This window comes from Schistocerca nitens, chromosome 2, assembly GCF_023898315.1.
Source record: "Schistocerca nitens isolate TAMUIC-IGC-003100 chromosome 2, iqSchNite1.1, whole genome shotgun sequence".
NCBI lineage: Eukaryota > Metazoa > Arthropoda > Insecta > Orthoptera > Acrididae > Schistocerca > Schistocerca nitens.
This window is the reverse complement of record NC_064615.1, coordinates 526,715,225-526,732,974: the sequence shown is the minus strand read 5'-3', so window position 1 is coordinate 526,732,974 and position 17,750 is coordinate 526,715,225. Positions and strand designations below refer to the sequence as shown.

General features: G+C 40.5%; 1 protein-coding gene across 1 annotated transcript in view; it reads left to right on the top strand.

The window, feature by feature from the left end:
• Nucleotides 1–17,750, top strand: part of LOC126236517 (alpha-amylase 2-like) — a 102,129-nt gene that overhangs the window by 46,414 nt on the left and 37,965 nt on the right. Inside the window, exons 3-4 of the mRNA XM_049945882.1 lie at nucleotides 1,439–1,590; nucleotides 9,264–9,429. Coding sequence (XP_049801839.1) covers nucleotides 1,439–1,590; nucleotides 9,264–9,429 — 318 coding nt within the window. The remainder of the gene's footprint in view (nucleotides 1–1,438; nucleotides 1,591–9,263; nucleotides 9,430–17,750) is intronic.

Sequence of the window (17,750 nt, the reverse complement as noted above, 5' to 3'; positions counted from 1 at the left end):
TCTTGACTTGTCTCCTTCCGGTTATCATCTACTTGCATCACTGGAACACGCTCTCGCTGAACATCGCTTTAATTCTTATGAAAATGTACGAAAATGGCTCGTTGACTGGTTCGCTTCAAAAGAAGAACTGTTCTTTTGGCGTGGCATTCATAGCCTTCCGGAGAAATGGGAGAAATTTATAAATAACAATGGAGATTATTTTGAATAATGCTTATAGGTAGCACACCGCGCTTAGTACACGTCTACCGTGGTGCTCGGGGGCCACAGCACAGTTGCGACACCTGAGGATGGGCTTATGAGAGCCCGAAACCGGTCGTGATAATAAAAGAAATTTAGAACTGAAGCGGATTTTCAATCTCTGGTTTGAATAAAATCTCGTTTATCAGTTTCAGACCACAGACGTGTAATTATTGGAACCAAATTCCGGTGTCATACTTCTACATCTGGTAATTCCACGACTGCTAATTTTCAACTATCAGGAAAATTTGTAACTTTATATTATAAAGGGTAGTGCCCTTTCATACATGACCCCGTATTTCCATTAGCTTTTAAATTCAAAATTCCCCCTCCGTTTTAATACCCTTATAACTCTCCTGCCCGCCTTTTCTCCTTACCCATTAACAAGTTGCAAGCAGCGGTTTGCATCCTGAGATTGGTATGTGCGGTACTGTTTAGCATCGGAGTCATCGTCGAAACCATACAAACCATCCCACCCTACTCCTGTCCTCTAAATATCTGCATGCGAAGGGATTAAAGGTATGTTACGCGGGACGGTAATGAGAAAAGTGCGATATCTCACCCAAGACAGCAAAATCTACAACTGTAATATCATGCTAGAGCAGCTGATTCTCATTGCAGATGAAGACTACAGGAAATACCTGAAATAGAATCAAGGCGATTCCTGAAAAATATCAGACATTTTGGGTTTACTTCTTAAGAATGCTGGCAGGCACTATGGTTTTCAAGTAATGTTTCAGCGTGGTAGCTTTCTGTAGCCATCAGACACTTAAAGTGCTGAATTTTTAACCATCAGCTATACAAATATACCTTTATTCTCTACCGGTTTCGGTCTCCCAGACCATCACGCATAGGAAGAAAAGGCAAAAACATCAGCTCTAGCAATTCACCCTTCTCTTGCCTTTCCATCTTATGGGTGTCTTTTTTTCTGTGATGATGGCGTGAGGGACCGAAACCGATGGAGAATAAAGGCTTGTTTGTAGAGCTGACAGTTAAAATACAGTTCTCTAACTATGTTTTTCACTTTAGTCTGTAATGTTTGTATGCTTGTACAGAACGTGACTGAATATTGTGAAAAATTACAAGATCATACTACAGTACTACTCTTATGTGGTTGAAAGAGATACAGATACAGAGCATCTGGTGATATTTTGGTAAAATTTGTTGGAGGTCAGAGATGTTTATTCGAGACATTTTTCAGGTGTCCCCACCAAACGAGAACCTGGCCATCCCCAGCGACAACCGTCCGTGGTGGGAGAGATACCAGCCGGTCTCCTACAGGCTCATTACCCGCTCTGGCGACGAGGCCGCCTTCACCGACATGGTCAACCGCTGTAACAATGTAGGAGTGCGGTGAGTTTAAAGCTTACTTTACAACATCGTAATACTGGCAGTATCTCAAGAAGACTCGTTATAAAGGCACATTTGCATGCCGTGCGTGAGTTTCCTCGGAAACGCGAAATCTTAATTAAATAATTAATCTCTGTCAAATAAATAAAGCCTATGGCACAGAACTGCAGCGCTATGTCGCTGATAAAACAAAATACGAGGGTCAGTCAAAAAGTAATGCCTCCTATTTTTTTTTCTACGTTTAATTGTCAGGAAATTTAAATGCAATTACATAGGTTGAAAACCACAACATTGAGGATCATTTTGTCATTTTTCAATGTAATCTCCGCCCATCTCTACAGTTTTGGTCCATCTTTGAACAAGGGCATGTATCCCAGCACGGTAAAAATCACAGCTCTGCTTCCTAAGCCATTGACGCACGGATGTTTTGACGGCCTCCTCATCTTCAAAATGAATCCCACGATGAGCTTCTTTTAGTGGCCCGAACAGATGGAAGTCTGATGGTGCCAGGTCAGGGCTGTATGAGGGATGAGGCAAAACTTCCCATCCAATTTTGACAATCTCGTCAGAGGTGTGACGACTGGTGTGTGGTCTTGCATTGTCATGCAAAAGAAGAACATCTGCCATTGATTTTGTTGGGCGAACTCGCTGAAGACGTGCTTTAAGTTTTTTGAGGGTTGTGACGTATTGAACAGAATTTATTGTGCATCCCTGCTCCAAAAAATCAACCAGAATCACACCCTCTGTATCCCAGAAAACTGTTGCCATAACTTTCCCTGCCGATCGCACAGTTTTGAATTTTTTCTTCCTCGGCGAGCTTGTGTGACGCCACTCCATTGACTGCCTCTTTGATTCGGGTTCAAAAAAATGCACCCATGTTTCGTCCCCGGTCACAATTTTTTTCAGAAACTCATCTCCCTCCAAACGGAAGCGCTGCAAGTGTTGGGAGGCTATTGTTTTCCTTGCCTCTTTATTCTGATCGGTTAACATTCTTGGAACCCACCGTGCACAAACTTTTGAGTACCCCAATTGTTTAATAATCGTGATCACACTGCCTTTACTAAGAGAAATAATGCGACACACTTCATCTGCAGTCACCCGACGGTCACCACGAATGATGTCATCAACTTGCTGAATGTTGTGTGGAGTCACTGCACTCACCGGCCTGCCGCTCCGCTTTTCGTCAGTCAACGGTGTTTGCCCTTCAGCTTCCTTACAACGACGAACCCATCGTCTAACAGTGCTGACATCCACTGTCACAACACCATACACCTTCTTCAGTCTTTCATGAATGCGTATGGGCGTTTCACCTTCTGCATTCAAGAATTCAATCACACAACGCTGTCTCAAACGAACATCGATGTCGGCCATCTTACAAACTTCTGCTGTGCTGCCACCTGTTGACACAGAAAGTTACTACTGCAGTGGATTGCAGAAGAAGGTTTGAGGAATGGCGCCAAATTCAAATTTTTCACTTAACTTAATTTCTTTAAGTAGAAAAAAAATGGGAGGCATTACTTTTTGACCGACCCTCGTACAATTAGGACACTCTTATGTTTGATTAAGAAGAGGTAGGTCATGTACAATAACTGGTGCGGGAAGCACGTATATTTTATGGACTGGCACACCGCCATATTTGATGTTATATAAGAACACGGCGAGTTGCAATCTTACTAGGCACTCGATACTGTAAAGAATCTATATTTATGAAAGTAAGTTGAATTATTTAACTGTAGGCTTATTCGTTGAATATATCTGATTTAACTAACTGTGTAAACTTTTTTATGTTTAGTAGACAGTCACCTCTGTACGACGTGTTGACATGGCTGGCAAATTATTCTAATATTGAGATTTAGATTTTGAGTCCGCACCTACCGCAGCAGTCTCTGGAAACGATTTAAATACGAAGTCCGATTATTTGAATCACATTTCACGGTCAACTACGAATAACATTGCGTTTACGAAAAAGCCTTTGTCAAGCGTCTGATACCAAATAATTAAACGTCCACGTTCCAGATAAGCAAATATTAATTACAACCAATCACTATCATACATATACAATAAATTAATATTTATATTTAATTTTATTTATTTTATATCGTCTCACACAGATAGAAAGTAAATAACTCAGCAATCACATCTTTATTTTCTGACGAGTACCTCAAAACGGCTTCACGAAGGCCCGCGATTAGTTTCTATCGAATGAAATAAAGGATTTCTTCTAAATGACCTGTGTTTGAACAGTGCGTTACAGAAACAACTGTCCGCATTTCACTATCATTTTTAAATTCTCAGCATCAGGTTGTACGTAACAAATAAGTGTATTTTATATTATTCCGAATCGCAAACTTCCTCTTAGTGTCCTGTAAAGGCTGTTACTGGATTGCTTTATTTAGCAAAATGTTCTGTGATATAATCTGTGTAACTGAAACTGCAAGCTGAATGGGAAGAACTAAAATATAGAGGTGTACCAAACTGGAGAATCGACGACGAATTGTAGATTGTTGCTTCAGTAAATCATCGGAAAATAAATAATGTTACGATTCCAAAAAAGTAAACAAAATTCATTTCCTTGCTTGGCAAATAGCAAGTGAAACGTAGTTTCTACATTTGCTGTGCACTACGGTCTGTGCTGTAGAGCTACCCTATTCCACTAATGTCGAAGTGGTCCGTCTATTTCGAGGAAAAAGACGTCACCCATGTCGTCTTTGAGGTAAATCTCTGCCTATTGCTTCTATAAACTGAAAAGAAGAAGATCTTTGAGATCACCTTTACAGAAAAAGTACGTTTCATTTGATTCACAAGGGGCTTGAAAGGTTGGATCGTCATACACATCACCTCTGGTTTCTGCGTGCTGGTCGTTGTATTCATCTTTATCCACCGTCATTCCCAGAAAACGGTGGTACCTATGACACAAAGCAAGTGCTAAATTAATATACTGTAGTGCTTTCATTACAGTTCATTTGTTGTTTTAGAGGTTATAATAACAATTTTTACCACGCAAATCGAACAGTGAAAGATATATGACGCAATGTTCATCAGCAACTTGTCACGAAAGTAGGACATGCGTGGGGGAAGGTGGAAGGCAGGAGTACGAGTGCGTTTGTTGTCCCTGTCGCACCTGTCTAAGAATAGAAATAGTATCAGTTTTCATTACTGTAGGCTTGGGGATAACGCTTCTTACGTATATCAAAAAATAATTGTATTTACGCAGATATGAAGCATTTCCCCAGGATTAACATAAAATACATAACGAACCTATAACAGCAAGCAGAAAGTTTCTACAGTAGTTGTCATAAATCTGGATGTTGAATCACAAAATCAGCACAACGCTATTCTTCGTGTTCCATCATGACTCGTCAGCAATTGAACTTCCTTTCCCCAGAGATGTGTTTCTGAACTGTCAGGTAAGGAAATTCCATGTATACGTTTAGATTACTTTCAAAAATATGAGTGAATAATTTAACTAAGCCGCAACAGAATAACCAATATGCAATGTTTTCAAGAATGACAATAGGCCAAAAGCGATTTCATTTTCGAAATCCGCGTTCACGACTTTCATATTCAACGTGACAATAATGTTTAAGAACAGTGTAAGTGAGAAATGGAAAATGCAAGAACTCTCATAAGATGAGAAGCGTGGTTTTCTGCGCGTGTCTCCAACGAATATATTGTAAGCTGTTCTACGATTATATATGAAAGGTCAACGCTCCATTTATGTAGCTATTCCTGAAACAATTTGGAACACGTACCACTAAATATGCAGAATATTTCACATCGCGATTTTTATCAGAGAAAATTACCGCTGAATTCCTGCCGTCATTGCAGTTCGGAATTAATTTAATTCTGAGATCTTTGACTTTGTATTGGATAGAACACGATTATTCTAAATTACCCCAATACGAAGAAAAGGGTTTGATTTTTCCATTCAGAAATATGAACAGCCCCTTGGTCTCTGGAACTGTCCCCTGTTACAAACTATATGATTAACTTTTGAGAGAAGCTAAATGTTTTGGATGGGCTTGAAATCGCAAACGTGTTACTGTGATTTACGGAGAGTACGCAAGGCTCCGGGTATGTATTTCCGATCCATCCCAGAACATATATCACGAACATTCTTAACCGTGTATAATATGCCAAGGAGCAGGGGCATGCCATCTAGTTCTCCTATATGTCCTTTTAATATCCTGTTAATATTTTGTTTTAAATTGTAATTATTGTAAGCAACAGACTTCCGTAACGAGATATTTCTTTTGAAGCAGTGCTACTTTTACTACTAATTACAATAACCTTACTCCCCATTATCAAACACCAAGCACTGGTGTGTCCTGTCGTTGAGCGCGTGACACTACTATTACCACCAATCACACTACAGTTCTTCTCCCACTAGTTGAATTAATTTGGGCACGAAGTCTTTTGTGGAACTAATACTGTACAATGAGGTTAATTGTCGTTACTAAACCCGACCGGAATTTCCTTCGGTAAACACAATACTTATTTGGGATCTTTCAGGTAAACTCGATGGATTCTTTCGATGACAATTTTTTATTACTTTCATGGAATGCACTGCCTGCACAGAATGTTGTCTTGGAGAAATGTAAAATAATGCATCCACTGTGAAGTTTTCCCCTGCGTTCTTGGAAATTATGGTAGTAGTACCCGTTCCTTGGCTGCTTTAGAGTCCTCATTTCCTACTGACCATGGCACATTGTTTTTTAGTGATGAGCGTAGGTTCATACAGGGTGAAACGTGGAAACTACGACGCTATATTTGCAGGTACAGTACGTATGTATTTTACTTTACATTCATTGCATGTTAATCATGGTGAGTTAGTGCATGAGACTATCCAATAGAGTGAGGCATTTCAACTAAACACCGAAACAAAATATGCATTTTTCTGTCAATTTTTGAGAAATGCTGTGCGCTCGTGTTTCATTAATGTTCAAGAGGTAATATTTTTTATTTCATTTATTTGCATATTTAATTGATTCAGTCAAGGCCATCATACCTTCTCTTACATTGCACCAGGGACAAAAACTTACAGTGCCTTTTTACATCACAGTTATCCAAGAAATAACAATTTTAATATGGCAACTAGAATTGAAGTGATCTGAGCGTCTTAAGAGACAAAGTGAGTAAATAATACTGACTATGAGTTAATAAGTTATTGCTGTCAGTGCTTGCACTGCTACTGCTGCTGCCGCTAATAGTTATAATAGCAATGATAATATTAATGACAATAATAACAATAATGATAGTCGTAGATATAAAAAGTGTTTATTGGTATGTAACATAGATGTTTCCCGATGTAGCGAGTTCCTAGAAAAGGAAAGGACACAGCATCACTTAAATATATTGGAAAAAGACTAAGATCTAGTTGGAAAGAAGAATGTACAAGGGTAACGAGTATGTCAAACGACAACGGTAATCCCTATTGTCACTGTAGTAGATGCACAAATGACCCAAAACACTATTCAATGATCACCGCGACGTTGTATGCCGCCTGATGTCGTTGCGGGCACCTTCCGCGGTAACAAAAGTGCGTAAACGGAGTAGGCAGGGCCGACGGATCGCCCTAGCGAAGATCTGGGCTGGAAATGGGTAAATCCATTGAGATAAGCCACTTTGACAAACGGCAGATTATTATTACGCAGAGCCTGTGAACGACTGTTCGAAAACGGCGAAGCTGTTCTAGTGTTCACGTACTACTATCATGAGAATCTACGGAAAGAGATGGAAGGACAGTGAAACTACCACTAGGCTCTAAATGGTTGGACGTCCAGGACTCTTCACAGAAAGTGGTGCTCGGAGGCTTGCCTGCTCTGTGAAGTACGGTAGATGGTAGTCCTGTTTCGGAGTTCACCGTTCATCGTACATTGTTGAACATGGAGCTCTGCAGCAGCCCACCCCTACCTGTCCACATGTTGATCCAACGAATTCGTCAGTAAAGATTGCAGTGGACACGAGAACATCGGGATTCGACCGTTGATCGATGGAAACATGTTCGCTCTTGCTGCACTAAGTCGATTCTCGCCTCCACAAACGACGTCATCGAGTTGAACGACGGCTCGAAACGTGCAGCGCGCCTCGGATGCAGGTTGGTAGGAGCAGTATTATGCTATGGAAAACATTCTCCCGCGCCTGCATGGGTAATGTGGTAGTAATCGAAGACACGCTGACAGCTGCGAACCACCTGCATCCCTTCATGCTTGATGTCTTTCCCGACGGCGATGTCATCTTTCAGCAGTGGAATTGTCTGTGTCTCGGACCCAGAACCGTGCTACAGTGGTTTGAGGAGAATTATAGTGAACCCACATTAATGTCTCGGTGACCAGCTTTGCCTGCTGATACACAGCGTCCGCTACGGTCGCAGCTTCTAATCCAGCCTCGGGCATCTATGTGTGTGATTTCCTTCGGTTGGTTACGTTTAAGTAGTTCTAAGTTCTAGGGGACTGATGACCTTAGATGTTAAGTCCCATAATGCTCAGAGCCATTTGAACCATTTTGAACCTGATACACAAAATCAATGATGTATTTCATTCCAAAGACGGACAAACGAGCTATCAAGCAGGTGGTCGTAATATTTTGGCTCATTAGTGTATGTCATTAACTGTCTCTTGAAGCTGAAGGTGTTATTCAGCTCTGAAATATAGTGAAGGAGGTTATTTCAGAATCGAGTACCTGCTACTGGTGAGGACTTTGGTAAGGTACCTGAATGAAGGAGAGGGACAGAAAAGATTTTGCTGTGATGGGAGTGGCTGTTTCTGCCATACTGTTCAGACAACAGCGTTGTCGTCGAGGAGGGATAAGAGGGACAGTGTTTATTGACAAGACAATAGAGAAGACAGAGGATGTGTATATATCTGTCCTCGTCTGCACGCAGCCGGAATAGCTGAGCATATGATGGTGAAATACGATGAAAGAGCCAGACATCACAGATATAACGAACACAAGCTTTCGTAACTAGTTTCAAGCGCGTTCATTACTGATCTCCATGTCCCACTAAGTCGTCGTTTCACATACGAGCCAGAGTCTGCATCCGTGTGGCTGGTAGGAGCTCTTAATTGCAGCAAGATTAGAGTTGTTGGTGATGTGACACATTGTTATAGAAACTGAAATAAACTACTGATTCTTTCCTTATCACCCGTGAGATTTTTTTTTAAAAAAGTGATCATTAGAAGATGAAATTAAGGATTACACACACAACAAGAAAAGAATCCTATTCGGTCATGGTAAATGACCCATCCCAAGTCCTCCACATATTGATTCACCGACAAACATTGTAGTAACTAATTTAAAAGGCTAGTGTATTACATCACTGAGCCGGCCGCGGTGGCCGTGCGGTTCTAGGCGCTGCAAGCCGGAACCGAGGGACTGCTACGGTCGCAGGTTCGAATCCTGCCTCGGGCATTGATGTGTGTGATGTCCTTAGGTTAGTTTAGGTTTAAGTAGTTCTAAGTTCTAGGGGACTGATGAGCTAAGATGTTAAGTCCCATAGTGCTCAGAGCCATTTGAAACATTTACATCACTGTGTTTCAGCCACTGCGAAACAACTGACCGAACGAAGAACTATGTATACGATACCATATTGTGAAATTAATTGATGATGCTATTCTTTAGCGGTAAGATAATTAGCAGTTTACAACTGCTGCTGACCCTGTCATCTCATATTGCAGGATCTACGTGGACGCTGTGATCAATCACATGAGCGCCACGCAGGGCGGACAGACCGGTGTGGGAGGCAGCAAACCTTCGGCCTACAACTACCCAGACGTGCCCTACGGCCAGAACGACTTCCACTGGCCCCCCTGCAGCGCCACCAATTACCAAGACGCCAACAACGTAAGAACTTACATATACTAGTATCAACTATGGCAACGTAATCATTGACTTGTTCGAAAGAGTACGTTCTCAGTGATGGAATTAACTCAAGCTAAGATAGCGTATTTTTAAGATTAATGTTGATTAAACTTACTAACTTGAGCAAGGCATTTATAAATTAATAATAAATCAGATACCCTTCACAAAATACAATTACAAAACATTTAATACAATTTCACCCGCCGGCCGAAGTGGCCGTGCGGTTAAAGGCGCTGCAGTCTGGAACCGCAAGACCGCTACGGTCGCAGGTTCGAATCCTGCCTCGGGCATGGATGTTTGTGATGTCCTTAGGTTAGTTAGGTTTAACTAGTTCTAAGTTCTAGGGGACTAATGACCTCAGCAGTTGAGTCCCATAGTGCTCAGAGCCATTTGAACCATTTGAACCAATTTCACCCTTAATACTGAATCGTAAAATAGTGATAAGTCAATTACAAAATGGAGTTGTAAGAACACTGAATGTAAACGTAAATGACTCTAAGGTGTTAACTGAACCCGCCAGGTTAGCTAAGGGTGCTAATGCGCTGCTTCCTGGACTCTGGCAGCCGCGCCGGCCCCGGATCGAATCTGCCCGGCGGATTAACTGCGAGGGCCGGTGTGTCGGCCAGTCTGGATGTGGTTTTTATTCGGTTTTCCATATCCCGCTAGGTGAATACCGGTATGGTCCCATCTACCATCTTAGTTACACGACTCACAGACATTTGAATAAGTTGGCACTGTTTCATTGTTTACACTACACACAGGCACCTGGGATACTCTAATTCCGTCCCTGGGGGTACGGGGTGGCGACAAGAAGGGCATTCGGCCACTCTCGCACACTAACATCGCCAATTCCATAGTAAAAAGGCCGAACCCGCGCTGAAGTAGGACAAAGGCCCCAGAAAATGATGATGACACTAAAGTGTTACTGAAGGCATTATCCGGCTGGCGGTGGTGTGGCCATTCGACTGCGGTGTAGTCGACATGTTGCGCTTGGCCTTGGTTCGTGTCCCAGTCTAGTTCGGGGCCTCAGCGTTAGTGGCTGTGGATGTGGCTACCACTGACTCTCATTGCGGTCAAGACCGAAGTCTCCAGTGACGTCTTAGCTGCAGCTAAGCGTGTCGGTACCAAGTCCTGCACCAGAGTCTGTACTGTGAAGTCCAGCAGGATCTGTCCCCTACCGATCTGCAAAGTTTCTTGTGCGTGTGGTCAATTCAGTTTACTCTTCTCGCTAAAGGAATTATTTAGCAACTTTTATAGCTATTGCGTAATGTCTTCTGCCACGCTAAAACACACAAGGACACATACACACACACACACACACACACACACACACACACACACACACACACACAAATAAAAAATGTTTTTCCACATCTTCGTTATCAGAAATCGCGTTATCTACGATTGTATACCTGCAAATGTCCCTTGCCCACTTTACATGATCATTGATCAAATACGTCGTGAACAACTTTTTGATACAGTACGAATGTCTGATTGCCTACACTGGTATAAATGTGGAATGGGTGCGCACCTGTATTTTCTAATCTAAAGATGATGGCTCTCCTGTGTTGTTATTCTTGGCCTCTCTAGACTCCTTACTGCGCAGCGAAAAATTTTTCTCACCCAATGTTTGCCTCATTCATTACAGGTTTCTCATTTCTAGACGAACAGCTACTGAAGTGTACAGGTTAAGCCTTCTATAGAAGGGTTCAGCCCAATGTTTACAATATATAAGCAGAAATATCAGGACACTTCTTAGTGGACGTGAATGTAAGGGGGGGGGGGCTGTCCACCCTTCGCCTTTATGGTGACAGTGACTCTGCCAGGTGTCTGTATATCTGTGGAGGAATGTCAGCCCCTTCTTTCTCAAGAGCCGAAGGTTAGACAATTCTGGAGCGAATTCGACGTTCTAAGTCATGCGAAACGTGTTCTGTTTTGTGTAGCTTGAGGCGGATCTGTTCAGATCTGCATTCTGTGGAAGATAGTCCCTTTCAGGAGTGTTATTGTTCACAAACTATAGCTTGACAGATGCTGCTTTATGACAGTTTCCGTTGTCATCCTGATACAAAACTTTCATTACTGTAGACAGTAAAACTGTAATGAAATGTGTTCTTATCCTTCCGCATGTAATAATTTGTAAGCCGAATCACGTAAAATGTTGCCATGACGCTTCACCACCACCTCTGTACTTCACAGTTGGTACAGATGGCACATAACGTTCTCTTAGCATTCCGTCAAAGTCAAACCCTTCCATCGAATTTTCGAAAGGTATAGTGTGATTCATCACGCCAAATCACTCGTTTCTGGTCATCCACTGCCCAGTGGCTCGCTCTTTACAGCAACTCGAACATTGCGTAGCACTGACTACACGTATGTGTGGTTTTAGCTCAGTCATTGTCCTAGCTGAACTGCTGGTAGCACTTTCAGTCTCACGAGTGAGTCTTTCCGCTGATTTCAGGCGGTTTTCGACAACCACCCTTCGCAATTGTCGACGGTCACCGTTGGTGTCCATTACATCTGCCTGGTTTTGGTTGACGTCTGCGTGGTTTTGGTTCAGCTGTGGCTATTCCTTCGCGTTTCCTTCACAGGTACCAACGCTCGATTTGGGGCAGCCATAACATGGCTTAAATGTTCCTGATGGATTTGTTACTTAGGTGACATCAATTATCGTCACGGAGCTCTGCTGACCGAGACACTGTCACTGAGCTAGATTAGATTAGAGATTAGATTAGATTAGTTTTCGTTCCATAGATCCGTGCTGAGAAGATCCTCGTGGATGTGGAACATGTCAATTTTTTTTAAAGCTGAAATAACAATACTAATAGTATGAATATATACAATACATCATTTGTTTCTATTAAAAAATTCGTCAATGGAGTAGAAGGAGTTGGCCACTAGTAAGTCTTTCAGGCTCCTTTTAAACTGATATTTATTTGAAACTAATTTTTTTATGTTTACTGACAAATTATTGAAGATGAGTGTTCCTGAGTAGTGGACCCCTTTTTGAACTAAAGTAAGTGCTTTTACGTCCTTGTGCAGATCATTTTTGTTCCTGGTATTGTATGTATGAACTGAGCTGTGTGTTGGAAAAAGAGATATATTATTTAGGACAAATTTCATTAATGAGTAAATATACTGAGAGGCAGTAGTTAGTATACCCAGTTCTTTGAAGAGGTTTCTACAGGACGTCCGTGAATTTACTCCACAAATAATACGTATTACACGCTTTTGGAATCTGAAACTTTTGTTTGACTTGAAGAGTTACCTCAAAATATTATACCGTATGACATTATGGAATGAAAGTAGGCAAAGTATGCAAGCTTTTTCATTTTTATGTCGCCTATGTCTGCTAACACTCGAATTGCAAATACAGATTTGTTAAGGCGTTTCTGCAGTTCTGTGGTGTGCTCTTCCCAACTGAATTTATTATCAAGTTGTAATCCCAGGAATTTAAGACTGTCAACCTCTTCTATCTGCTGTTCTTCGTATTTTATGCATATGCTGGGTGGAAACCTGTTACAGGTTCTGAATTGCATATAGTGAGTCTTTTCGAAGTTTAATGTCAGTGGGTTGGCTTTAAACCATTTATTAATATCCATGAAAATATCATTAGCAGATCTTCCTAGAACTACACTTGACATACTATTTATTGCAATACTTGTGTCATCTGCAAACAAAACGAACTCTGCTTCTGGCAGTGTAACTGATGAGAGATCATTAATGTACACAAGAAAAAGCAATGGCCCTAAGATGGATCCTTGTGGGACACCACATGTAATTTCTTCCCATTCTGATGATGACTTGTAACGCTACCGCCCTACTCGGACGTACGTTAGCTGTATAAAGCCTGTACTGTAATAAGTTCACGGGCTTCACCTTATAAACAAGGATTTTAGTACATAAGTTGACCGCGTGTACCTAATAGAAGCAAGATCGGACTTGTACTCAGTCAATAACTACAGTGATGCATCAAGCAAATGTAAAGTATAATTACTCTTTCGCATAGACAAGAAGTACACACAGTAGATGCTACCTATAATTAATAATTCGGTCGCCAGCCTACTTAGGCAATGAGTGAGTTTTTCCTTGTACAAGTGGGTGCATGTACAAGCATAGTAACACGTAGTAATGATGCGTTATATGGCAAAGTTTGGAACCAGAAAAATCCACTGAACTAAAGCTTTCTCTTTTTGTACTAATTTGGACGAGATAAATTTACACAACACCACACAACAATGATTACTACGAACTGCATTTTGTATATTGATCAGACTGAAATCGGGCATAGATTGTCCTAGACTGAGCTGTTTTGAAAGCACACATACAATGTCACTATTAAAATGGGAAAACAACACTAATATCCTTAGGTTCAATATAGAACTTAACTTTACTGGTCAAATCTGATCAGCACATTTCAAAGTTTGAAAGAATGGACAAGAGAAGGGGGGGGGGCTGAAACTGTTATGGTCGTTATACTGAAACTATTAAGTACTGAAAGGCAAATTAACACTCAAAATTATCAATCTATGGATAACTACTCTTTTGTCTTACTTCTGAATAATTTAACTGTCATTAGTTCTGTCTCAAATTAATTAAATAACATCGCTAACTCAATTCAAAAAACTCTCTTCCAATTTAGTCATACTTTTGTTCTTTACCAACATTTGCAATAACACACAGAACTGTAAACTTCTTTATAGCAAAGGTTTGACTGCTGATAATTTTCATTGACACTAATTTTAAACTTTCAGTTCAGGATACTCGGGTTGCACAATACGAGGTAAGGATCCTGTCTAGGTCAGTGATGAGGATAAGTCATGGCTAAAGCAATTCTGGTAAAAGTCACGTTATTATTGATCAGTTAGAAACAGTTTCGACACTGGTCCACACAGATACACTTCTAAAGATGAAATAAATGTTTGACCTGTGCAAGTCGGTGCCGCGGTTGGCGGGCAGCTAGATAGCGGGCAGCACGGCACACATACAAGCACGGCTAAGGCTCTCATTACATAGGCACTTTCCTTCTTCTTAGCGTCGTAATCTTTCCAACTTTGTGCCTCAGAATATAGCCATGCCAAGTAGTCGTCGGAATCGGTGCATCCGAGGCTCAATGGAATCCACTTTTCCTGGGTAGCCGCCTCGGTACAGAACGTGTTCCTCTGACCGATTCACAACTCCGACTGTTGCTCGCCTCCGACTGTGTTACTGAGCCCGTTGTGCCGAACCGCGCCAGTGTGCGTCTTCCCGCGCCTCCACCTTTTCCCGCTCCCCTACAGGTAGGGTATTCACCACAGGTTTTCTACTACACATATCCTAATGCATTACCTACGTATGGACCAAGTGTATAAATTACAATTTTCACATCTTACAATAGTTTTAACATTAAATACACTTCCCTTTGATTACCACATTATTTGAAATCTAACATAAATAATAATATTCATTTCAAAAGTTACTCACAGTTTCTTTAACATCACGATACGAACCGAAAAAAAAGTTCAAAACATTGCTTACATTAATTTATCTAAATTCATAAAGAAAAAAAATTATTATATGTACAGTTGTCGTTACATATGCCCCTGTTTCCAGAAAATTTTCTTAAGTCCAAATTTTATGGGAACACTAAATCTTACAATTATACAGTGGTTCTGAATCTTTACTTAAACGTCCAAAAAGATTTACACTACATATTTCCTTTTACTTACTGTATATAGGTTTACACTCTTTTAACACATCAAGAATAATTATTTGTCATTTACTCAAGTGCCTTTTGCACAGTCCAACTTCCCATCATAACATTACTAAAATAGCAATTTAATCAATTTTTCTAAATTTCTCAAAGAAATAATTTAAAATTCTGGAATACAAACATTTAACTACAAAAACAATTGCATATTTAGTACACACTGTAAGATAATTTGTCGCTGCTTGCTTTGAATAGCAGTCCATTTCCTTACTTACTAAGCAAAACACACACACATATATTCAGAAAATTAACTACACATATTTGCTGCCTATTATGCGGATTTGGGCAGTCCTTTTTACTTCATATTGTCACATCTCCTGGATCACATTTACAATTTTCCATCGACTATTTATCTGCCCTCATTGGTATTTGGCAGTCCTTCATATTATGGTTCATACACTGCCCATTTTCATTTTTGACAGTCCCATCTTTTATCTGGCTGATAGCATTTATCCTTTCTTTTCAGTCCCTTTCTCCATGCATTTTTACAGTTACAGTACAATTGGTAATCTGAAACTCACATAACTACATTATCACACTTTCAAGGGTATACAGACATTTACAAAGATTAGTTACATTTAGAATAACTTGGGTTCAGCATAAGATACAGCACAATTACTCGTTCCTAGGAACATACAGTTTCAGGTCCACAATATTTCTTACACCTAAAGGTCTTTTGGATTTTGGGTAGATCAGGTAGTAAGCATTATCGTGTGGAATATTCTGTATTATATATGGTCCATTATAAATATATTTAAATTTTGAAATTTCATGGTTTAGTTCACTAGACTTTTCGTGGGTTTTTAAAAGAACATAATCTCCAATTTTAAATTTTGAAACTTTTAAATTTTTATTGTGTCTTTTAGATCTAGATTCAGCTTTTTGCTTTGCCCTTTTTATCACCAATTCTTTCTTTTGATCCAATCCCAAACTTGTACAAGGTGGAAACTCTAGTTTTTCTTCAATTAAACTTGTACTATTTCTGCCTAACAAAATTTCTTCCGGTGGAAATCCTGTAGTTTCATGAAGTAATGTGTTCATGACATTCTCAAAATCCGATATAAATCTGCCCCAGACTCCAAATCAACAAACCAATAATTCACTTTCAGGTAACACTGAGATACAGTAATAATAAAGTCATGCATAATACTAACAATATATACAAATACAGTATCCTGCCCCCAGTCTCTTTATTAACAAGGCAGTCTGTTAGTGTTCATAAAACAGTCACTTAAGTCTGGTGGCTTTTTAGGCCTCCTATTTTCTACATCTTTCACTAAGCCATTCAGATCTTGCCCACGTTTCGTTTCATCAGGTGGCTTTTTAGATTTTGAAATTTCAAAGTCTTTAGCAAGGTACAACATTTCCTGTTCTGCTATCATTTTATCAGGTGGTTCTTTTTGTTCCTGTAATTCACACTCCTTCAAAACATCTATTAAGATGTGCCCCAGTATAGAATCATCTGGAGGTTCCTGCAAATTATGCCCCTGTTTTACATTACTGAATAATTCATTCGGTTTTTGCCCACTTCTATTTACTGTATCTTTCTTTGGAAAAATGTCACTAATTTTCTCATACCCTCTTTCAGTAAAAGTATATTTACTTTCGTCTACTTCTAAAAATTCATCTTCGCTAGAGTCATCGCTACTATCTTCCTCACCATCAGATTCACTTAAGTATGCTACTTTTGAACAATAGGGAAAGTTAGTATATTCATTTTCGTCTGTATTTGCGTACCTTTCATCATCTGAACTATCGTCAGAATCCGACCATTCCGGATCGCTTTCAGGTTCTAACATAAAAGCTTTTCTGAGACAGGCACTAAGTTCCTCCTCTGTATTGTCGTCAGGCTTGGATTTTAACTCAATCTCCTCTTTTGGCAAAACGGCCTCATCCTCAGCTTTATTCACCTCCACTGTGACTTCATATTCGGTGTAATCCTCGTGGACTTTAATTACTCTCAGGTAATCATCTGCCCCTTCTCCACGGTGCCTCTCGGTAGCAGCTTGTACTATTGGCGGACTGTTAGCAGAAGTTATTTCTTCGTCAATGCTGAGGATTTCATCCTCCAAATCCTTCCTACCCTTAATCTGCGTCATATTGGCGGCACGCGTACTTTGCGCGGCGCTATTTATTCTCTCCTCTTCCAATTCGGGCCACGGCACCTTATCGACGTCCCTACTATCTCCTTTTCCACTAACTAATTTCTTTGCCTCATACTCCTTCTTAAAATCCTCCCACTCACATTGCTTTAGGCCCTTGTACAGATCGTCGATCTGCACATGCCAATCAGTTACTTCTGCTAATTCATTCTCGCCTTTTATCTCATTGCAAACACTGCTAACCGCACCTCTCTGTGTATTCACAGTTTCCTTTATCGTTTCCTTTGCCACGGAATTATCACTCGTAAAATTTTCATTTGCTCTGACGGCTATGTTCGTATCTACTGCTGCCGTATTTCTAGCGGCTTCTTTCCTAACAGATGTTCTGCTAGGCTGGGCCGTTGCCCTCTGATGCTTCCCTCGCCTGTTAACATGTAGCGCACTGTGCGTCAGAG